We start from the raw sequence: 22,131 nt of genomic DNA on the forward strand, positions 1-22,131 counted from the left end.
GTCATAATGCTCATCCTTGGAAATATACTGGATGAACATCTGCGTGTCCAAAAGCAAGTTGGCACGAAGGGCATTTCCGTTGCCGTGTAGATAGTCGAGCATCAAGGCACTCCCGACAAAATGCTAAGATAGTAGAGAATGAGTGAAGATCTGTGAAAGGTGCAAGGGTGTAGCATACTGTGCATGCATTTCGTGATGACGGTATCACGAATCCGGGCCTTGCATATTCGACATTGAAGAATTTCCTGTTTGCTTGAATAAGCAATTCATAAGTTTCAATTCCGTAGAAATGCATACCTGCATCTTGTCGTGATGTGTGTCGGAAGACTGAGGTGCGCTTAGCGCGGCCATTTCCTTCATGCGTGCCAATTGTTTCTCGTATTCTTTCTTCGCCCGAAGATTACTCTCCTCAAGTTTTCGGTACTCTTGGGTTGCTTTGGCTAAGGCGCCCTCAAGGCGGGAATGTTTGGCGTGAATCTATTGTCAAGAGTTGAGCAAGAGTAAGTAGTAAGGGTGATGCGACGCACGTCATCCCTGTCCTGTTTCTGTCGCGCTAGGTCCGCCTCCGTTCGAGCCATCTTAGCATACAGCTTTTGCGTCGCCTGATCGCTACCTTTCACCCACTCTCTCAACTGCTCGTTCTCGGTCCTGTACGTAGTCTGTTTTGTGATGTGAGTATTCTGCTATCCCGCCCAAGCCGAAGTACACACCGTTAGCGCGTCAAGTTTCTGCACTTTGTCCTGGTATATCTGCGTTGTGACACCCATTTTCTCCACTTCCACAGCTTGAGCCTTTGAAACTGCTTCGCAGGTGTCCCTTAATCGTGTCATAGCATAATACCTGTTTTCGTATTTCGTGCGCTAAAGGCATTGAGTTCGGAAATGATGGTCAGCAAAATATAACATACCTCATCAGCTAGTCGCTGGACCTCCTTGTCCATGGCGATGAGCTCATTGATCTTGACTTGCACCTCGGCATCTAGTGTCTCCCAAGCTCCAGATAATCGTTCCACTTCAGAGGAGAGTTGAGCCTCTACCTATCAGAGAAATGAGAACTAGAAAAAGACCGAGAGAACTTATACTCACTTGTTCCATCTCATGCACCTGTTTCCGCAGATCTTGCAGTTCCTGGTCTCTCGCTTGTAGCTTCTCGATCAATTGAGCGTGGTCGGGCGGCAGGGACGGGTCTTCGATAATCCTCTGGTAACGATCAAGTTTGTCTGATAATTCCCGAACCTCCTTTCGCAGAGTAACTTCAGCCTCGACGAGTTGTTTGGTTTCCTGGGAGAGAGGTTGTTCTAGTTGCTGAATTCTGGATTCGGCCGCCCTTCAGAGACAAAAACGCGTAAGACTAAATAGAGAGGGGATACTATACGGCCTACCGCAAGCGTTTCTTCAAATCTACAACAACGTCTGGGTTGCTTCCGACCAAAAATTCTAAGAGGTCTGGATGTCCAGCTTCGGCAGTCAGGCGCGCTCTGTAACGATTGAGCTGGGACTCCAGTGTATTGAGCCGAGCCTTGGAGACGTCAGGTACAGAAACATAGCCTGCGATACATAACTTACCCCCCGCGATTCATACGAAGCTTTCATGCTTTCGTTGTAGTTAAGCCGATGAGCTTCTTTCTGTTTGCGCTCCCCGAGTTCATTCCGGGCAGCATCGCGCTGTTCTCGAAGCCGAGCAATTTCTGAGTCCCGTTTCGCGATCTGGGTCTTTTCTTCCGGCTTGACGGACAATCGCTGGGGAATTTGAGCCAAGCCACCTTCGTAAGAAATACGTAGGACATACCTCTTCAAGCTTCTTTTTAGCTTCGCATAGCTCCTGTACTACCTGTTCTACACGAGATTCGCCGGCGTTACTATTGCTAGTCTTGTCAAAGTGGTCAATTCTAAGGACAAATTCCGCCAGCTTCTCCCAATAATCGGCAGGTGTGTCCCTCTTCAGTATGTTGAGCTAGCCTATTCATGAGCAGAGTTGCAGAAACCTGACTAGCCTGCCGTACCTCTGACTGAAGATCGAGAATCTGTTGGCGAAGAGCACCGTTTTCCCGCTCATATTCATTCAATTTGTTCTGTCTGAATTCATTAAGCGCTGCCGTGAGTTCTTCAGGATGCTTGCCATTGGCCAGTAGCGAACTTGAAGCCTGGCAAGATATTAGAAATATTTAGAATTAGAGTGTGCAGACGCCCACCAATTGACCGGGCCACTCACTGATGGAGAGGACGGTTCAGCCACCGAATCAACGTTGCGGGGATCGGGAGACAGTTTGGGGATATCCTTGTTCGACGAAGACCGCTTCTGCGAGGCTGCGACTGTAGCACTGCGCGCTCGCTCCACACGATTTTCAAGCGTTTGCATGGTCTCTTGTAGTTGTGCATTTTGAGCTTCGAGGTCCCCTATCCGTGCGCGATGGATGACTAGATTGGCTTCAAGGGCTTTGTGCTGAAGGAGGTGAATATCGTGCCACTCAGTCGCAGAGGAGACTCACCTCATCCATAGACGCAAACGCGGTACTGAGGTCTACTGATTTGATTTGATCACTTCCGCTGGACTGGACCAATCTCGTCACAAGAGTCCTAGTTGAAGCCAGTGTATTTTGCAGGCCTGTTTCAATCTCTTTAGGTGGCGACTTGAAAGTTAACTCAAAAAGTTCTAAGGACCAATCCATTAGCTATCAGCATGCCTTTAAGGATTGTAGACGCACGACTAGCATCGACTTTGATGTCAGGAACATCGTCCGGTCTGACGAGTGAACGGATAGTCTCGACTAGCTGTAAGAACGCGTATTGATATATCCAGACCAACTGTGAAGAGTATATGTGAGTACCTGCGACCAACACGCTGCCATGATAGCCACTCCAGCTTCACAAGATTGTTTGCGCCTCTCGAGCTCTGCGACACGAGCTTCACTACGTTCATACTCTCGAGAGTAGTGCTTCATCCGACGATATATTGCCTCTTTCCTGAATTGCTACATTAGAAAGGCTCAGCGCGCACTCCTCTAGATGGTTGTCAACTAAGATACCTCAAGATTGTCGCCGTCGGTTGGTTCGTTAGAGTCTGAGACTACACCATTGACTCGAGGGCTGCCATGGTCATCAGAGACAATTCGTTTCTTGACAGAAGTATCCACATCGTCTTCATCATGAGGACGTTTCTTGGATTCCATGAATCTCCTCCACGACGAGGTAGGTTGGATACGTAGATGAAGTCAGAAGCGAAGACTTGCACGACTGGGTTCAAAGCGACAAGTTACCCGACCGTGAGAATTGAGGACATAATATCAACAGGGGTAAACACCTAGTTGTAACATTCTATGGTCGTAACTCATACACTAGGCAGCTGCAGCTTGATAACTTGCTTGATCCTATCCAACGCAACAATCTCACAATCAGCGGCGCTACCGTCCCCTATCTGTGTTTCGACGCAAGTCAAATCCAGAGGCTAAGTGAACAATCATCAGTAAGAAAGATGGATGCGGCCAAGGACGGAACTCACCTTGTTCAATACAGTCATCGGTTGATCTAGAAGATGGATCAGGTATGATGAGTTACTGAAACGAGACAAACTGCTCACGCCAAACGCCAGCTCTATACACAATTCCCTGGGCAGAGGTAGCTAAGAATGCCCGTATCGTCGATACATCTGGTTTGTCGTCTTCTCCATTCTTTGTGACAACAACGAGATAAGAATCTGCCGGATCCACTATACCCTCGCCGGCCCCCTTGCCCATGGGGATGAAGGCTTGGTTGGTGTATGGATGTCGTTCGAATGCAGTCAACTCCGTGGTCCTATCTGCAGCCACATTTTCTAGAGGTCTGCACCGATAGACGGAGAGGCCAGGGGCTGCATTGGAACCGGGAGGGTACGAAGATAGAATGGGTGCGAGCTTATGGAACTTGTCAGCGGTACCGAAGTTAGGGCCCGGTCTGCTCGTCGAGATGTCAGTCCCTCGGGCCTGGGGTTGGCGGAGATTGAACTTGACAAAACCTAGCGCTGGAGTCTGCTCAGGGCGCTTGGGAATCGTCACAAATAAGTCACAGACATCATGGTGGGAAAGCGGCAATAGATACAAAGTAAATACATGCAAACTTCTGCTTTCGGTATTTCTTGTATTTCTTGTCGGCGACCTGAAGTATCCCGGCTCAGTAGGTGATATACTAGTCCAAAAGAGTTTAACATGTGGTACGTTGGTTTAGCGGTTTGCGCGCTTGAGTACTACTTTTTAGCACGGAAAGGTTGCGGGTTCGAGCCACGGATTGTCCTTTTTTCACTTCTTCGTCCTGCTATCTCACCACTAACATTCATTAATAAATAAACACCACAAGCTGTAGTACTGTTTATTGGAGGGAATAGATAATGCAGTTGATACAAGGTGCCACCAGGTATATTAACGCTGACATAATAATGTGACAGGAAGGTCCTAACCCACCCGCAAACCCCCTGGTACAGCAGACCAAACTGTCGGTTTGGAGTAGGTTTGGGCCAGGTTTGGTCCAACCGTGGGAGCCAAATTTGGCAGGTAGGGACTAACATCTCGACGAGCAGACCGGGCCCTTAGCGGCTGTGATGCGGGTGCCTCGAGGAGCGGCGTCAAGGTCTCCATACGCCTGAACTACGTGACCAAACGGCGCAAAAGCTTCAGGCGTCAACGGTAGGACGGGTACAATTGTTGCGGGGCCAGAGGCGGAGGGCCCGTCCAGGGTAGCAATGGGAGGCGGCGAAATGGATGGAGTCTCGGTGAGCTGTAGTGGTTCTGCCTCAGGGAAATGGTCAGCAGCGCGTCTACCGATCACCCTAACTCTCTTCAGTCCGCCATCGGGGTGTATGGTTATTTTGACGTGTGTATACAGCTGACCGGCTACACTCTCCAATTGGAAGTAATGCTGTCTGTGCGGGCCTAGCTTTGTTCGAGGGAGAATCTGCGTCCATTCCTGACTTCCTCCGTCTTTATATAACTCTTCAATCGGCAAATGATCCGAAGCATGGATCGCATGTAGCTCGCAGCTTTCAGGGAAGTTCCCCTTGAAATGCAGAGTGTCTAATTCGACGTACTCCAATGCTCCAGGTGCTCCCCTGTCGGTACGTTCATTAAGATTGGCGAATAGCCATTAGTAGACGGGAACTCACAGTTTAATGATGGCATAGTCTTTGTGCCCCTTCTGGCGGCTTCGCTTCGTCTCCCAACCGTCGCCCATGTGCTTGCCTCGGCCAGGCAAAATTAAGTTGGAGCCTACGCCGAAGTGTTGGTCAGAAGTGTACATGACAACACCACCGGCGAAAACGTGAGCCATATCAAAGGGCTTAGAGACGTCCGAAGGGAAGACGGGAACGACGTGGCCGTAGACACGGAATCGCGCCTAGAAGTACCTCAAGGTTAGGCCTTATGCAAGGGCAATACGTATCCTTGCTCACAATGCCGCCGTCGGGATACATGTTCAGTTTGACATGGCTAGCTGTCGTGGATTGAGGAATCTTGAAAAGATGTCTAGAATCAGGGCCAAGATTGACCTTTGGTAATACTTCTGACCACTGTGAAGGACGTCGGTCGGGTGAGGAGCTTCGAGAGTATGTGGGGGCCATACCCGTGAATCGTGATCCAGAGGTTCTTCCTTTTGATCCGTGTGCAGGATCTCTACAGAAACTTGAGGTGCTTCGTTGCCTAGGGAAAGCATCAGTTAGCCATGCTCCGGGCGTAGGGCATATAGTGTATACCATTGAAGTTGCTAGTATCGATATCAAAGCCAACGATGGACCCCGACGTCCCGAGCTTTATGATACACCTATACATCCATTAGCCCCTAAGCCTGTATAGCAGACGGCCTGTAACACACCAGTCATACGTCGGGTTGTGTCTCCGCGTTTCCCATCCGCTGTACAGCGCACCCTTAGGTCCGAACTGGCCTTTCATGCTGGGGGCAGGCTGAACGGAACGTCAGATAGAGATCAAGCGAGGATGATCGGACCCAGCTCACTTCGACCAACAATAAATGGAATGCCTCGGCGAAGAATTCATCGGAGACGCTGGTAATTTGTCCCCCCAAAGCCACACTCGATAACTCTACAACAGTATCACCACATCATTTCAGCCATGCATAGACTCGTCAGGCAACTGCGAACACTCACCGGGGGTTGCTGAGAACTCATCGGTAAACGCCTCAAGGGGGATGACCGAATGAGAGAGTACGTCTGACATCTTCACTTCTGTAGATAAATGACTGTCTATGTGAAATACGTAGCAATTAGAAGAGACGATTGGGCGCGGTCTTAAGAAGTCAACCAGAGGTTTTAAAGCAGATAAGACACCTATACCTTAAATCACATGATCAGCGTGCATCAATTATAGTAATACCGCCCATTTCACTGGTTGTTCAGAGTCTACATGGATATCAAGGATTTTGATCATATGCATACGGTACACGCACGAGCGCGCGCGAGTCCGCGTGTTATGTGAGTCCTTGGACTGAGAGCTGTGCGCCTTATTACGAGGTCGGTAACAAAAAATACAGCGAAAGCTGCCTCGGAACTAGCACGGGCTTCATTCCACTACGCGGTATGTTTTGAGGGGTTCGTGGGCATCCACGACTGCGCGAGTGTCCTAATATCACGTCAATCCATCAGGAAGATGAGGAAATGTCTGTCTGCATTAAAGGGGAGTCGTAAAATTATGGTAAATTTGAAAATGGATGGCGCAACTATGGCACACGTAAGATAGAATCTGGCTATACGATCTCCCAGCGTAGCCCCTCAACAATTAATTCGAATATGGCCTTAATGCCAGCTTCAGTGTTGATTACCGAGGATGTGAAGCTCTCAAGGCGTTGACCCTCAATGGGTATACGCCATCGAGCGATTGCTAACTTCACTAATAGCTCAGATTCGGCGGCGAAAGAAGGTCCTACAATTTGCAAGTGACGCAACGAAGGTAAGATGGTTGGTGCTTGATTCTCCCCTCTGCGCCGTGTGGATGTTAAAGCCTGTAGTGTCGGGCGCACGCTGTCCCCCCAACCCCAGACCTGGTTTCCCCGCAGTTCTGTGACATTGAAGCATTCCAACGTCTCGAGCGCGGGGTGATGGATAATCTCGCGCAATTCTTGCGGTTCCATACTTGTCTCGCATAATTTTAGCTTGCGTAGACGACATTGCGACTTGGTGAGAAAGTCAACAACGCCGAAGCGACTGTGCGTCATATAGTCGGGGGAATGCAAAGTGACCGATAACTCTTCCAGCGCTGGCAGCGTCAATCGACAGAGAAAATCAGCGGCTAGGGTCGGATACCGATCGACCCCCAGGTCCAGCTTGCGCAAATGCTGATGAATGACAGGCATGCGATTTGTCGATAGAGGGATTTCAGTCACCCACACTTGGTAGTGGGATAGTTTCGGCCACTTGGCCAGGTACTGCGTAGCGACCGACGGATCCGATAGCATATTGATGCTAGCTGACGATAATTGGAGTGACCAACCGATGTCCGACATGTCGTCATCCCCTTCTTCTCGGATATCCGGCCGTGCGGGTGGCCAATGGAGTGCAGCCAGCTTCAACTCCTTTAACTTCGGTGCATTGCGGAAGTTGTTGATGAGAGCGTTTGATTCAGCCCAAGTAAACGGACACGAGATGTGTAGTTCCATTGTCTCTAATTCAGGCATTGGGACGAAAAAAGGTGAGCGACGCTTCCCAAGATGGCTGAGCATTAGGCTAAGGTGCCGGGCCTGAGATACCCGTGGCCCGATATGATGGGTGAGGGCTTCCGTGAGTGTCTCGGTCGCGGCTGAATAGTCGAGTTGTCGCAAAGACAGGGATAGCGGGACGGAACCGGATCGAAGAAGGAACGCGAACACTAGCTCTTCGCGGGGAGTGGCTGAGCCTAGGTAGACTTCGATGGCCAGTGAGCTCCACAGGGATGGGAGTGCGATGGCCAAGTTGCGCCAGGACTGTGAGACGCGACATAGGAGAAGGGGTGCCGTAGATGGGCTGGGCCTGGTAAATTTGCACTCCGGTAGAGTGAATTCAAAAATATTGACCCATATGTCGAGCGGGAGGCCGGTGTGTTGCTCACGAGACATACCTTTCTGGTTGTGAGCTTGCTAGACTCGTACGAGACAGGGGTTTACTCACTACCAGTGGGTGTTGGTTGGGTCGTTCAAGGATGATCATTATTGTCGAGAAAATTGGATATAAATAAGAATATTTAGGAGGTGAGTATTGCTCAACGATACCCGCCAGTCGGATGCCTTTTGGCAGTGCAGCGGGACACGAAGAGCGGGTGCCGATCGTTAGAATATCAATTGGCCTCCTTTCGCGCAACAACAGTCCGTCGCTTGCCCCACGGGTCCAGCCAGATGTCGATCTTGAATGCATTTCCGGTATCGACTAAGATTCGGGAAACGGCGTCTGCCTGATCATGCCCAACTTCGAGAACCACAAGACCATCATCAGAAAGGACTCCCTTGTGCGATACTAGACGGGCGATGGCGCGGTAGAAGTCTAGCCCGTCTCGGCCCCCGAATAGAGCCCCCCGGTCTTCATACTTTTTGACTGAGTCTGGGAGGGTTTGATACTCATGCAGCGGAATGTAAGGGGGATTTGAAGTGATGATATCAAAAGGGGGTTCGATCACATCCAAGAAAGCCGAAGTCAAATAGCTCGCGAGCACAGCTTGGAATGTATTGGCGTCATGAGCCTCTGGATCTGTGGGGGTAGGGGTGCCACATCTGAGAGCGTTGTCGGAAGCCAGGCGCACTGCGTCAGGTGAGATGTCGATGCCGTGAGCGCGAAGAGAGCCTTTGGGCCAGTCGTGACACAGCAAGAGCGGAATGCACCCTGAGCCAGTGCCCAGGTCGAGCAGGGAAAGGGGGCGTTTGAGTGTGGGGGAAATAAGGCTCGATAAGTGTATTGCCCAGTGTTCTGTCTCCGGGCGGGGGATGAGAACTGGAGGACGAACAAGGAGATTGAGCGGGCCAAAAGGCTGAGTTCCTGGATATTCGGGCCATATGAGCACGAAAGATTGTCTTGGAAGCAAAGTGTGGGCCATTTACCGAGAATATACTGAAGCGGTTCTCCGTTGGCTCTGCGGCGAACGAGGTCGTTGAGGGCGAGGGCATCGTTGCGAGCGTGCTGCTTGAGCCATTTGAGTTCTTGTGCCGCGACTGTGCGGATGAGGGACGGAGGCAACATGACACGCTGGGAAAATATGAGCCGGGGTCGGCGCCTCTGCCGGCGGGAGAGTTGTCGGTTGAGAGGTTGGCCAGCTAAACACAAGTCTTTGATCTCAATCACCTGGCCGCTCTCCTGCAGGGACTTGGCCGTTTTCTTCTTATTACCGTATCCCCATGTCCTTGCCTCCTCCCATTCCTCCTCCACATCTCCCCCGTCCACAAGCTGCCCCCGCTCCCCCCTCCGCATCGTCGCTCACAATGCCGATAGCAGTCGCACCAGCGTATATCAACCCCTCAGACGTGCACAACGCCCACGCAGGCCCCTCCTCATCGCCACCCAAGAAAAAGCCCATACAGCCAATCAAGCGCAAGCGCACCGACACCCCAGACGACACCGCAGGCGACGCTGCCGCCCAGCAGCGCAAGAATAGAGACGGCCCCAAGAAGAAAAAGGCCAATCGCGCCTGCTTTCACTGCCAGAAAGCCCATCTCACCTGCGACGACTGTGAGGGTCTTCCCCCCTTGCACGCTACGCCACCACTCACTGTATTCCTTCTCGTTACTAGCCCGGCCATGCCAACGCTGCATCAAGCGGGGCATCGCTAGTAATTGCACCGAGGGACTTCGCAAGAAGGCCAAATACCTCCTCGATGAAGAAGAGCTAGGTGCGTACCCATTGCGCTCACCACCGTCTACCCCCCCCGTCTTCCTCTCATTTTCTCCACATATGCACTCGATGATTGGCCGCTGATCACGTGTATCCATTCAGACCAACTCAAACGCAACAAATCAGCGGCGCCTGAAGGCAGCTCAGAACCACCATCCAGCACAGTACCGCCGGGTTAGTTCCTATCAGTCATATACCGGCCCATTAGCCGTGACCGCTAATGTCCACGTTCCTTTTATATAGCGGAATCATTTCCACAGAACGATCCAATGTTTAATGTTACCTTTGATCCCAATTTCCCGTTTGGATCAGAGGCCGCAAACCTGGAGTACTCAATTCTCTCGGCGATATTGGGCAACCCCAGCCCGGGGGACTCAGCGCACAGTCCACCAGCACCACAGCCAGCGGGGAACTTCTCATCGTGGACAAACGACTCGCTAGCTTATCCCTCATCGAATACCACAGGGACAACGTACGGCTCGAGCTTTCCAGATGCATCATTATCAAACCTTCCCTCGACGGCTAACACCGATTCGCTATCCCCGTCTCAACCTACCTTTGCACCTTTTGCTACGCCGCAAGCAAAGGAATCGCCGCAGACTTCGTACGCCCAATCATATACTTCCTCGCAGTCTCTCCATCCTCTTCAACCGCGGTACCCTCTGCCAGCAGATTACAGCCGTTCTCCATCCATCAGTACGCCTTCTACTGTCTTTCCACGCCCAGATCCTAAAGACCCTGGCCTGTTGTCCCCCCTTGCAGCCAATGCATCTCCAATTTCCACGTCCTCCGTCCCTCCGGGTCTGGCCTCTGTCAGCACAGACACGCCAACACCTTCTACACCTTCCTCCTCCCTGGCCCTTCCCTCTTCCAGCTCCCAGCTGCAGAGCATCAACGATAGTGTGACGACACCCTATGATTACACAGAGGGTTATCATTTCCTCATGAAACACCTGCCCAGCCGGTACGTATGCGAAGTTGCTGCGAGTGTGTTCGTGAAATGAGTGACCCATCGTGGGGCTCGATCATCTGATATCATTCTACCCCTCCCCCTCCCCATTTGTTCCTGTACCCCACATCTCCCCTCTTCCCTGACAACGGAATTATATTCCCTCCTTCCCACTTCCACTTCCGTTTATGAAGGTTCGAGAAGAACGACATCTTGCGCATCGTCCGCGCTCTGGCCATCTTCCGACCATCGCTCATCGCTCTGCAAATGCCATTGTCGCTTGACGACGAGATATTTGTGGAGAAGTGCTTTCAGCGATCTCTGCTGGTGTGTTTACTTCCGTTTAGTGTTTCAGCTGCCACTCATCCAATTTGTAGGAGATGGAAAAGCTGATATCATATAGCGGGACGCCGACGGTCGTCTGGCGACGGACGGGCGAGATTTGTCTAGTCGCTCCGGAGTTTTGCATGCTCACCGAGTGGCCTATGGACGAGTTGGTGGACCGCAAAAGCAAAAAGTACATCTACGAAGTAAGTATCCACGCACGCCTAACGTCAGGCGCTCACCGTATTATTAGCTATTCGAAAACCAATCCGTCGTTGAGTATTGGGAGAACTTCGCTTCTCATGCGTTCGAGAACACGACCCAGTCTGTCTACTCCCACTGTGTATTGCTCAAGCCCGATGGTGCACCGGTGCCCACGACGTTTTGTTTCTCCATACGCAGAGACCTCTTCGATCTGCCGAGTATGGTTATCGGTACGTCTTTTCCGTTTCCCTTCCTCCATATAGTGCGTTACTAAATTGAACCCTTCAGGTCAATGGCTTCCCCTTCTATAGTGTCGACTGTATCGCTCATTTCCGAACCTCGAACATTGTGCATTTCCTATACACTTTCTTATAGCATCTCATCGGCATGGCATACTTCCCCTTCCCCTATCGTACTCATATTATTACTTATAGGCATTGTTTCATAGCAAACCCATTCAATTCTCTTATCTTCGCTTGCTATAGTCCTTGATAGCTTCCGTCGCCTCGCTGTCTGTTGCTTTGCTTTCCTTGTGCTTCTCCTCCCTTCCTCCTCCCCCGCCTTCTCTCCACCTCCCTCCTGGTTGCCTTATGCGCTCCCATGTCCTTGCACCCACTCCCACTCCCACGCACATGCGCGCAGATGTCGGCCCTGGCGAGAACCTCGTTCGCTCGGTGCTATCACTCAAATTGCTGTAGCATGCTTCCCTTATTGCGCGCCCACCATATTACCCATCGAGGATCCGTCCGCCTCGCGATGGGGTTACCCAGCCGTTCTCGCGGACCCAAAATCTTACTTGTATCATTATTATTTAGTAACCGCATGCTGTATAACATGCATTTGGGATTATCAAAAACATTTGCGAGTGGCTTAGACTACATAGATGCCTCGTTGTTTCATATGCAGGGACTCTTATATGTTCATTTATGTAATCAGTCAAGCAGGCATTGACATTTGCACGTCAAGAAAGGCGAGGATTACATGGAACGCTATCTGTAGGTACCGCTCGTCGGTAATAGGTAGGCATGTCCGGGCACAAGATAAATATGAGGATGGGGCAAATACTTTTATAGCAAGAAACGGGTACTGTAGTCCAATCCCGATGCAGTGACCACCGGTCCGCTTGAGCTCGGTTACACGGAATCCTGCACCTCCGCGTACTCGCTCTCGGGGCCGGGTTCGACGAAGGACGCATGGATGACAATGAGGACGGCGGACGCTCCGATGAGCCAGAAGATTGTCATGATCGGCGAAGCGAAGAAGAGAAGGGGGATGCCTATCACGAAGAGACCCGTGTACAGCGACTTTTGCGTGATGACGTGGTCGCCGACTTGCATGGGCTCTGGAGCTAATATCACCCGCTGGCCGTTAGCATGGACAACAGCAAGGTTTAGAGGCACTCACCCCATTTGTTGATAGCAGCGAAGCCACCAACGAGGAAGACGATAGCCAGAAGGAGGAGTGTGTTACTTAGGCTGTTCAAAGGTTAGCCCGAGGCGGAACGGAGTTGAGCCAAAGCGTACAGAGCATAGACGGCCAGCGCTGCTATGATGATCCCGTAGTTCCCTAGGCGAAAAAGCCGAACGTTAAGCTCATTTTCTCCGGGAATTAGAAGCTGGTTTCTCACCTGAGAAGTATCGTGTGTTGTACGATATGCGCTATTGTCCATGTCAGATTTTCGTATTCACGTTCCAAGAAAACGCGTTCGTACCCGAGTAGCATCGTTGAAATCAGCCGGCCGGGAAACTCGCTGGACGTCAAAGAACTCTTGCGGTCCACGGATAGCAGACAATTTCGTTTGCTAGAATCGTAGGGCCGCGTGAGACCGAAAGAACATATATTTTTCTGTCAGAACGCACTCTGAATGACTTGACGGCATCGGTAACGCGCAGAAGGGATTCCATAATGATAATGAGAGGTCGTTGAGGATGTGATGTGGGCGAGGAGATGAGTGTATGTGTTCAAGAAAGGCGTGTCAGCATAGCGAGCCTATATTCCAAGTTTGTACACTGCGCCGCAGCCGCTCGACCACATTGTTCTCTGCCACGACATTGTCCCCGTGTACGTCTGGCTTTCCTCCCCCGTCGCCATTGGTCCATGATATTCAAGCATCGTTTCAGCCAATCCTTAGTCAAATATACGTTATTGCTATGATTCGCCGCTCGCCTACGCAGATTGACATGACGGATTTGGACGTACAAGACATCCGAGAGCACATCGCCTTAGAGCTTGCGCAGGAAAACCAAGCCAAAGTTAGGGCTGCTGCTGAGGCGAATGCTGTTGTCTTCGCAGATGCTGCGGCAGCCGCGTCACGAGCCATGGAGAAGGAGCGCAGACTCGGTATCCGTTGTACGACATCTCATGTTCCGCGTTGTCTCATATCTGATTATTTCCATCCAGCTTAAGCATAGATTATATCAACTACATGAAGCAATGATGTGTAGACATTTAGTGCGTTTGGACAAATTGCTGTACGATAAAATCGGACACGACTTGAGCACAATGGCTAAGATTGCCACCGCGTATTTTTAGGCGTGAAAGGCATTACGGAATCCTGAGAGAGAAGAGAACTCAGAGAAGGAGGTAGGAGCCTTATCGATGAGACTTACCGTCAAGATCGCGATGGTCACATAGCGTAGCCAAGTCAACTCTCTGCATGTGCAGGCATGCGGTCTTCAGGCTGTCCCACAGCGCCGTGGAGGTCACCCCACGCTTCTCATTGAGACCCTCGGAGTCGCGAACCCCGTCGTTATCCTGAAGGGCCAGCGCATCAAGGATGTGGCCCGCTGCCTCGTCGTAACGCTGAATGGCAACATCGACATGAGCACCCACAGCACTATCTGATTCATGGAACACCTACCCGAAGATTGATACACGCGATGCCCAAATTAAACCTACACGACAGACACAATCAGATTCCGTTACGAAATTCGTGAACAAGAATACTCGACTCGGCACTCACCTCGCACGGATATACACAGGGTTGAGCTCCAGTGCCCTATAATAATACTGTCGAGCCTCCTCAGCGCGACCGCTGTTCGCCATTGTCGCGCCGACCCTGTTATACAATAGCCAGTCCTGCGGTAAAGAGTGTTAAAGCGGGCGAACGGCCCATCCTCCGGACAGATTCAATAATAAACCGCACCTCCGGTCTCACAGCCAGCGCCGCATTAAAGCAGTCCGTGGCTTTCTCATAGTCCTGCAAGTCAAACGTCACCCATGAGAACCAAACTGCAATCACACATAGACGCATTTGGGTGACACATACCTCATTGGTGTTCAACAACACCGCGAGGGCAACCTGGACATCGGCGTCGACCGCGCCGTGGGGGCTGCTAGTCGCCATCGCAATCAAGCAGGGGATTAATTGGTTGAAGCGTTCGTGAATGGTTGCGCCAGCAACCTCCGGGGTGTTCTGCCTCCAATGACGGACGACGGCCTCGTATTCTTTATTCCGCTCTATCCATTCTTTGATGGCATTATAGGTACCTTCTCGGTCACTGTCGTTGGTGTGCGAAATTCCGAGGGCGAGCCAAGTGGGAAGGTGGGTTGGATCGAGTTCGACGGCGCGTCGAAGAGCTTGGAGGGCCTTCTGCTCTCGTTCATTCTCTTGCTGTTTGATTCCTAGTTCATACCAAGCAGATGCGTTACTCATGTCCCTTTGCACTGCTGCCTCCAATTCCAATACACTCTACATTGAGGAATTGAATAAATGTGATATATTGAGAGAGAGGAAGGACGCACTTCATACACCGACTGGTTCGCATGCATCATATGATGCCTCGTTGAGTCGCCCAGCATATACGGATTATTGCTCTGGAACTGATAATTAACCACCGGCTTAATCCCCACATGCGTCGCCTCAAACGCATCCCAGTCCGCCTGCAAGTGATCCCAAGAAGATGCTTGCGACGGCTCCACCGCCTGTCTCGCCGCGCCCGAATGCACATTATTCCAATACCGCGTGTACTCTTCGTTCTCCTGCCGGAAATACGCATCGTTTTCGTCTTCCTGTGCGAGGGCTGGAGTGGTGAGCTGCGTAGGGGACATGCGTTGTCCTTGGAAGACCGTTTGCGAGTTGTAGCTCATTGGGAAGTACGAGGGCTCCTTCACGCCCCCTGGTTCCACCGCGCGTCCCTTGCCTTTGACGTCTGTGGCCATCACCGATATGCTTCCGTCATTCTGCACCATCTCGTTCCCTTTGACCACCATCTCCCCATCCCGAAGCTGCTTCATCAGCCCCAGAAACTGACTCTGCTTGAATTTGGGATTCTGCTCGTTCTGCACATGTGCGAGTAGCTGGCCGGCGATCTGAGCGAGATCGTCCTGCGCGTGTTGTGATTGTTGGGTTTGCTGCTGGGGCTCGCCAAGCTGCTCAGCTATTTCTTGTATGGGGTTGGCGAGGAGTTGCTCGTGGGATTGGAACTCTTTGTCCCATGAAATTCCTGTATATAGAGCATCCAGTTAGTTGATAGAATGTATGTATAATACCGTTGCATACGATCGGTTTGCATATCTGGCTGCTGGTGTGTCTGTACCGGCATAGGAGCCATCATGTTCTGCATTGGGTCCATTCTATACATATGTCCCCCGCCCCAGGACATACCTAGTGCATCCCGATGAGTATCACAGCATCCCCTGACCTATGCTGTACTCACCTTGTCCCATCCCCATCCCCATATTCACCGGACCATGCCCCTGTACCTCCCGCTGCGTCATAGTCATCGCCTGACCACTCGCCTCTGCGCTTTTCCCAGTTAGCACGGGCTGCTGCAGGAAGTCCGCCGCCCAATTCATCGTCGCTGGCTGATTCTGCTGATGTTGGTGCATCGGCGCGGGGGCTTGCATGTGCCCAGCCGCAGGTAACGCAGAGTGCATTGCGGAGAAGTCGAACGCAGGTCCCTGTTGCGGCGACATGAGCTGCTGGTGGGGGCCTGCATGCCCCTCCTTTCCGAAGAAATTCGCAGCATCTTGGTCGAAGGGGGAAGAGGCCGGTTGCGACGAACGGAATACCTATACACCCAATTTACGTTTAGCCAGTGATACAAAGGAAGATGGAAGTCAGATTGCGCACCTCCCTGGATGGGCCAGCTCTACCACCGAAATGGTCCTAGAAGACAGTTGAGTAAAATCCGCACTCAAGCATCGGGTGGCACGCCCAACCCACCTGCTGCAAACCGCGGTCCTGATCGAATCTCTTAGTCAAGCCCTGGAGTGGGTTCGACGGGCCACATTCGGCGCCGCCGCCTACGAGCATGGGAAGGGCCATACCGACGAAAGCAATGCGATACTGCGTTAGTTAGTTGGATGTAAGAAGTGGCACTGGAGAACGGCGTTTGGATTCGACCACTACTTCGCCGGAGCCACGCGAGCACGCATCGGGATCAGCCATAGAGTTAAAGTCCGGGTACCGGCAATGCTGCTCGATCGAGTATAGCCGGAGACTAAAGTGCTTACGTACACGTGGTTATGAATCAGGGGATTTCGGCGTTGTAGGGTTGCTTGTTGGTTGCTAGAATTACATGGTGCACTTACAGTGGATGATGCCGTCTACCTACGAAGAAGAGAATGCCGAACGTGGAAAGAAAGCGAACAAATGCATATTGAAATTTAATGCACGGTGGTCGAAGAAACAAAAAAGAGGTAGAAATATCTACACGGAAGTAAAAAAAAATATTCCGGAAGTCCAGATGTACAAAGAAAAGGTAATGTTCAAAAAAGTCACGTCGGCAAAGGAGAGGAAGGTATGGTACTGTTCGTAGGTTCGTGTTGTACACTATATGCAAGGTGATGGTCGGACAATGCCAAAAAATATACATGTTGTATGTCCATGGATGCAAGAGTCGGTGATTGACAATGCCAGGTCCACCGAACGGTGGCTTGATGCAGGGGATGCGATGCGAGGAATGATGGATGTTCGCCTATCTTTCCAGGGCAGGATGGATAGTCGACATGATCATGAATCCGCGGGACGTTGATCATCGGCTAGTATAGAGGTAGATGGGGCAGTTCGCTGGTGGTATTGTCTGCATTCTGCGCCTCCTTCAGACCTTAAGTGCCGCTGTGTAACTGGTAAGCTACTGTGGGTGGGATAGGAGAGGAGCGTCACGTACGTTAAGCGCGTCCAAGCGGCTGAAAGTCTTTTTGCAGCCCCTGCATAGATTATTTTGCGATTTGGCACTGTGAAGAGCCTGATGGCGTCTACGGGGAAAGTGGGTCAGCGAATGGTGAAATGGTGATTGCTTGGGTGACTCACTTGCAGTCGTGCTGGCGAGCGAAGCCCTTTTTGCAACCCGGCCATTCACAAACATAGGGTCTCTCCTCCGTGTGTGAGCGTAGATGACCTGTGGAACAATCTATGAGAAATATGTTGGTCGCTATGCGATTGGAACACACCTCTGAGGTTGAAGCGGCGAGTGAAGGTGCTTCCGCAGCCTGGGACTGGACAGACGAAGTGGGCTTCGTTCTTCCGCCTGGTGGCACTGGCCAGCTGGGTCGCGGAGGTGGTGACCTGCTGCTTCTCCACCTGCAAGATCGGTGGCAGCCGGGGCACGCCACTGGATGAGGGGTAGTGGTTGGCCCCCGCGCCGCCCTGGCTGGAAGCAGAGTCTGCACCTGGTGACGGAGGCGAGGAGAGCGATTGCTGGGATGTTTGGACGCGATTGTAGAGATCTGCAGCGCTGGGGTAGTACTCCGGGTGCGGGCTGTCGCGAAGGACGGATATGTGGTGTTCCGCGGGCGATTGCTGGTGGTGCGGGGGCAAGGGGGGCGATGTGTGGGGGAGATACGAGTACGGGGTGGCGGCGGGGGACTGTGCGGGCTGGTACGGACGCTGCTGGACGTGGGCGGCGGCGGCGGCGGCCATGTCTTGGGAGTAGTAGGTGTGGGTGCGGGGGACGTGGCTCAGCGAGGGCTGGTGGTGGTGGAGAGGGCGCTGGGTATGGTGGTGGGGAGGCGGCTGGTGAGGAGGGTAGTAGTGGTGGTGGTTGAGAGCGGAGGAGTTGTTTGTATAATAGGGAACGGCAGGGACCTGGTTATAGTGTTGGTGGGAGTCGTGGTAAGGGGCAGGCTGGGAATTAAAGTTGCCGTTCCAGGATCGTGCCGAGGTATCAAAGTCCATGATCTTGTTGGGTCTTTAGCGTTGAGATTCAACAACCGATGGAAATCGATGACGGCCATATTGAGTTTCTGGCAAAGTCTTTATATCATCGACGCGCAATGCTGCAATTAGGTCCACAGCCTGAAACGGTCCTCGCAACGGAACTTTTGGCGGACCAGCGAGGGACAAACTCTGCAATTTTCAGGCGCTAAGATCGACCACCGCCTCCAGGACTGCACAGCAATGCCCATATATGGCAATTATGGCGAGTCTTCTCTCTCCGCGACGGTGCTGTGTCTGAAACACACGAGGCTACCATCACTGGTTCGTAGTCCGTATTGTCATTATGTCATTGGCCTCATGAAACAGCGAAAAATTATCACAACCGTCCATTTGTCGTGAAACATATTTCCTCGCAAAAAATTATCTAGTCCCTACCACCTCTACGACTCGAAGATGTGCGCGTCCAGGAGTCGGCGACGTCTCATTAGTTCCGTTTCACTGATAGTCTGCCCGCCTTGTCGCTTGCTCGGCGTGACGTTGCTGCTGCCACCCGTAGCATGACCACTCGCCAGTGCACCAATAGTCTCTGCTGTCGTGATGTCACTCCCACCGTCGGCTTCATGATCACCACTACTAATCTCAGTCGTCGTCCCTGCTTCAACCCCATCATCTTCCGTGTGAACCTCCGGGGGACTCTGGTACTTCTTCGGCACAAACGTGATCATCGAGTCTTCAGCCTCCGTCTCCGATGCGGTGGTACTCCCAGTTCGGACCGTCTGTACCCAGTCAGGAGTGGGAAGAATCCGGCTGTCCTCCGTGAGCTCGGTTTCTGCTGCATCTCCATACCCAGACGAATGCCTTCGGAATGCATCATCAATCCAATCAGCCAACTCCTCGATAACTGCCTTCGCTTCTCCCATCAGTGTCGGCATCTGAAGATAGCCGTGGCTCCAGTCTGAGAAGATCACCAACTCCACCCAGTCATCGTCCGTCTCTCTGGAAAGCTTATCTCTTTCCCGTTTCAGCGACAATAATTGTTGGCTATCCATCGATTCCCTCGCAGTGCTCATCTTCAATGATTCCCCGAACCGGGCGCTCTTGCCCGAAATGGCTAAATCAAGCTCAGCTTTCCGAGCTCGTTTGGCCTCGCGCAACCTGCCGGCGAAGATGACGGTATCATCAACAAACGGATCCTTCTCTCCACACTGCATCAAGACAGGAGGGAATTGTGCCAGGATGTAGCTAGGCGCCAGTATGGGAGAAATGTGATAGTCCGTCGCAAAGTCGGGGTTATGGTAGGGACCAATGTAAAGGATCGCCATGGCTCGCATCTGTACAATTCAATAGGGGTGTGATAATGTCAGTACGGACAATAGACAACACAAGTCAACTTGACACTTTACCATGCTTGGAGAAATGATTCTATCCTGGAAGTAACCGGTGCGACTCGTCATTGTCAACCTGGTACCAATGGGCTCTTTGACCCTGCCTTTGATCGGAGTGGTGTCAGCTGATACCTGTTTCTGTCTCTCCTCCAGAACAGCCTGGTCAGTAATGTATGTCATGTCAATTGACGGACGGTGCCGGACGCGGGCCTCAATGGGTCTGTCTTCCTCTCGCAGCCGCTGATAGTATTCCTCGTCGTCCTCGCTTTCAGCATCTGCCAGTGTCCCCCTGTCTTCGATTGTCAGTGCAGAATGTCGTCGCCTCGCCAAAGGTCGAGTGGCAGGTGATTTGAGTGCAGAAGTGGACTTGCGAGGCTTCAAAGCTACACTGCCGGTCGCGCTGGACAGGTTGTTCTCCTTGTCAGACCCAGCTAACGACCTTAACGTGTCCTTCCAGCTCTGCTTTCTTCGTAACCCCTTCCTTCGCAGATGTTTCTTATCCCCCACCATACTGAGGGGACTGACGTGCTGTAAGTGATCCTTCTGCGCTGCAAGCTCCCTAAGGCCAGGAAGATAGCCAGATGAATGTTCGGATCGAAGCGTTCGTAAGTTGTCTTTCGTCATCCAGGATGTGAAGTTGAAGTCGAGAGCGGCATAGTTCATGACAAGGGACAGTGGTAAAGGCAACAACATTGCAGGAGGAGGTCCATTGAGTGGGTTATTCCGTTCGATGATCTTGATGACTACGTTGACAGCGATTGTGGCACCACTGAATCAGGCATGAGTACAGAAGTCGTTTAGTGAGGCGTAGTACGTACGCAGAATCGCCTGACATGATTATGTTCAACTTCTTTCCAGACATACCAAGGACGGCCCCAGCTACGGCTCGTCAGTCACGGTTGACGTCAGGTGATCTAGCTAACTACTAACCAGATTCGACCAAGACTCGATACGTATCGAATGCCTCGTCGATGGCAAAAGGGTACGGGTCTACATCGTCTGTGAGTCCACTTGTAAGGTTGAAACAGCACTCTGACTTACATTCGGGAGCTTTGCCATAGTCTATGGATAATACGGGGCGACCAGTGCTGATGGCCCAGGTACGAAGGCGCTCTTCGTGATGCTCGGGGGACATGGCTACGAATCCACCACCAGGGAAGTCAAGAATCAGGTCCGTCGCCTTGCAGAGCCGCTTCTCCGGAAGGGCAAAGAATAGGTATGCAGTGATCGGACGCTGGTAAGATGATGATTGAGGCCTGGGCAGTAAGATCTTCCTACGAATAGGAATACTAGGGAGGTAGGTGAAGAGGCGTATCTATACGTTCAGTCAATCACCATTAGAGATCAAGTGACGCATAACACTGGAGACTTACAAGTGGATTCGTAGTCTTCTCCCAGGTAGCTCTTAACATTTCGACAGTGGGGACTGCACGGAATCTACGGAGCTATCGATGCGTGTAAGATGTGATGCTGTGCAATCGATGAGGGTAGCTCACCTTCTCGTCCGCTTCATTCGCGTAGATAATATAGTACACAGAGAACAAGACCGAACAGGTGTCTCGGAGCCACTTTGGACGAATAGACAGAGCAGTGGCGAACCCAGCGTCCAGTCCTGTTGTGATCCATGTGGCTCGGTAATACGAGGGGGAGTACTAGGACGAGGATTCATTGAGCTGGGTAACATGTGTATGGTCGACGCGGGGGACTCACCAAGCGAGCAAGCGGTTCAGGTGCTTGAGTAGCGTGTCAGGGCGAAAGGCATCGTGGTTTATAAGACAAGAGACTCACATCCAAGGCCGATAATTTTATCCAGGTTCCGGAGCGCATAAACGGCGGTCAAGGTACTGACAATTATCTGCCATGGGGTGAAGCGCTCTGAAGTGTTTCATCAGCCCCGACACCCATCGAACAAGGTTGGCAGGCATACGTAAGGATCTGTTGGCTCTCCTTAGCCATAGGAATCGAGGACCTCCAGGGTTACCCCGCATGATACGCCATAGCCAGAAGAATACAACGAGGAACACCTGTAGATGAGAGGTTAGCCCTTTGGCGGGCGCTGCGACGTGTGAGCCACCGAGAGCACCGAATCTCACCTGAGTGCGCTTCCATGAGGGGTTTGGGCGACCAAGAATGTGGTCTATCATTGTCGAGATGAGGGTGAGATGGAGGAAGAGATGGTTGTGGCCTCTGGCGCGCCATTCTCCTAATGCTATCCTTGGTCAAGACAGCACATTCGCATGTGATTACTGCACCGTCCGAGCGCTTATCTCCGTGTTTTGCGCCATCGTCACGCTTATGACCTAAATATGCAGCACCGCGAGCAGAGTCGAAATTTAGAGTCC

The 22,131-nt window shown here is 51.8% G+C and overlaps 9 protein-coding genes across 9 annotated transcripts; 2 read left to right on the forward strand and 7 right to left on the reverse strand.

Annotated features, from left to right (window-relative positions):
• Positions 1 to 10: 10 nt before the first annotated feature.
• Positions 11 to 3,169, reverse strand: BRE1 (E3 ubiquitin-protein ligase bre1; the record flags this gene model as incomplete). The annotated part of the gene is made up of 16 exons (XM_036776981.1): positions 11 to 123; positions 179 to 245; positions 298 to 477; positions 528 to 659; positions 711 to 860; positions 908 to 1,036; positions 1,086 to 1,326; positions 1,382 to 1,518; positions 1,566 to 1,739; positions 1,789 to 1,953; positions 2,003 to 2,143; positions 2,212 to 2,442; positions 2,489 to 2,652; positions 2,705 to 2,771; positions 2,828 to 2,971; positions 3,026 to 3,169. The coding sequence occupies 16 exons, from the start codon at positions 3,167 to 3,169 to the stop codon at positions 11 to 13; spliced, it is 2,379 nt and encodes a 792-aa protein (XP_036630601.1).
• A 158-nt stretch (positions 3,170 to 3,327) lies between these two features.
• DAL2 (Allantoicase) lies at positions 3,328 to 6,196 on the reverse strand (the record flags this gene model as incomplete). The annotated part of the gene is made up of 11 exons (XM_036776982.1): positions 3,328 to 3,444; positions 3,499 to 3,524; positions 3,577 to 3,929; positions 4,543 to 5,076; positions 5,131 to 5,360; positions 5,416 to 5,532; positions 5,586 to 5,662; positions 5,716 to 5,783; positions 5,835 to 5,923; positions 5,976 to 6,061; positions 6,127 to 6,196. The coding sequence occupies 11 exons, from the start codon at positions 6,194 to 6,196 to the stop codon at positions 3,328 to 3,330; spliced, it is 1,767 nt and encodes a 588-aa protein (XP_036630602.1).
• Positions 6,197 to 6,722: 526 nt separating this feature from the next.
• On the reverse strand, positions 6,723 to 8,066 carry PC9H_007452 (uncharacterized protein; the record flags this gene model as incomplete). Its single annotated transcript, XM_036776983.1, has 1 exon — positions 6,723 to 8,066. The coding sequence occupies one exon, from the start codon at positions 8,064 to 8,066 to the stop codon at positions 6,723 to 6,725; it is 1,344 nt and encodes a 447-aa protein (XP_036630603.1).
• A 218-nt stretch (positions 8,067 to 8,284) lies between these two features.
• Positions 8,285 to 9,177, reverse strand: PC9H_007453 (uncharacterized protein; the record flags this gene model as incomplete). Its single annotated transcript, XM_036776984.1, has 2 exons — positions 8,285 to 8,976; positions 9,039 to 9,177. The coding sequence occupies 2 exons, from the start codon at positions 9,175 to 9,177 to the stop codon at positions 8,285 to 8,287; spliced, it is 831 nt and encodes a 276-aa protein (XP_036630604.1).
• A 155-nt stretch (positions 9,178 to 9,332) lies between these two features.
• Positions 9,333 to 12,000, forward strand: ERT1 (Transcriptional regulator of nonfermentable carbon utilization; the record flags this gene model as incomplete). Its single annotated transcript, XM_036776985.1, has 8 exons — positions 9,333 to 9,663; positions 9,725 to 9,823; positions 9,928 to 9,999; positions 10,069 to 10,789; positions 10,969 to 11,101; positions 11,152 to 11,304; positions 11,352 to 11,532; positions 11,798 to 12,000. 8 exons carry the CDS (start codon positions 9,333 to 9,335, stop codon positions 11,998 to 12,000), a joined length of 1,893 nt encoding a protein of 630 aa, XP_036630605.1.
• A 435-nt stretch (positions 12,001 to 12,435) lies between these two features.
• Positions 12,436 to 13,206, reverse strand: PC9H_007455 (uncharacterized protein; the record flags this gene model as incomplete). The annotated part of the gene is made up of 6 exons (XM_036776986.1): positions 12,436 to 12,650; positions 12,707 to 12,777; positions 12,826 to 12,868; positions 12,930 to 12,960; positions 13,014 to 13,103; positions 13,162 to 13,206. The coding sequence occupies 6 exons, from the start codon at positions 13,204 to 13,206 to the stop codon at positions 12,436 to 12,438; spliced, it is 495 nt and encodes a 164-aa protein (XP_036630606.1).
• Positions 13,207 to 13,452: 246 nt separating this feature from the next.
• PC9H_007456 (uncharacterized protein) lies at positions 13,453 to 13,739 on the forward strand (the record flags this gene model as incomplete). Its single annotated transcript, XM_036776987.1, has 2 exons — positions 13,453 to 13,651; positions 13,714 to 13,739. The coding sequence occupies 2 exons, from the start codon at positions 13,453 to 13,455 to the stop codon at positions 13,737 to 13,739; spliced, it is 225 nt and encodes a 74-aa protein (XP_036630607.1).
• A 91-nt stretch (positions 13,740 to 13,830) lies between these two features.
• PC9H_007457 (uncharacterized protein) lies at positions 13,831 to 16,571 on the reverse strand (the record flags this gene model as incomplete). The annotated part of the gene is made up of 11 exons (XM_036776988.1): positions 13,831 to 13,856; positions 13,912 to 14,104; positions 14,163 to 14,196; positions 14,265 to 14,380; positions 14,448 to 14,501; positions 14,571 to 14,993; positions 15,047 to 15,747; positions 15,804 to 15,908; positions 15,961 to 16,315; positions 16,377 to 16,412; positions 16,470 to 16,571. The coding sequence occupies 11 exons, from the start codon at positions 16,569 to 16,571 to the stop codon at positions 13,831 to 13,833; spliced, it is 2,145 nt and encodes a 714-aa protein (XP_036630608.1).
• Positions 16,572 to 17,258: 687 nt separating this feature from the next.
• PC9H_007458 (uncharacterized protein) lies at positions 17,259 to 21,933 on the reverse strand (the record flags this gene model as incomplete). The annotated part of the gene is made up of 15 exons (XM_036776989.1): positions 17,259 to 17,363; positions 17,416 to 17,503; positions 17,559 to 17,646; positions 17,699 to 18,435; positions 18,849 to 19,735; positions 19,808 to 20,558; positions 20,608 to 20,668; positions 20,720 to 20,779; positions 20,831 to 21,104; positions 21,163 to 21,234; positions 21,286 to 21,441; positions 21,500 to 21,522; positions 21,578 to 21,664; positions 21,717 to 21,813; positions 21,883 to 21,933. The coding sequence occupies 15 exons, from the start codon at positions 21,931 to 21,933 to the stop codon at positions 17,259 to 17,261; spliced, it is 3,537 nt and encodes a 1,178-aa protein (XP_036630609.1).
• Positions 21,934 to 22,131: the final 198 nt, after the last annotated feature.

This window comes from Pleurotus ostreatus, assembly GCF_014466165.1.
Source record: "Pleurotus ostreatus strain PC9 chromosome Unknown scaffold_5, whole genome shotgun sequence".
In the NCBI taxonomy this organism is placed as follows: domain Eukaryota; kingdom Fungi; phylum Basidiomycota; class Agaricomycetes; order Agaricales; family Pleurotaceae; genus Pleurotus; species Pleurotus ostreatus.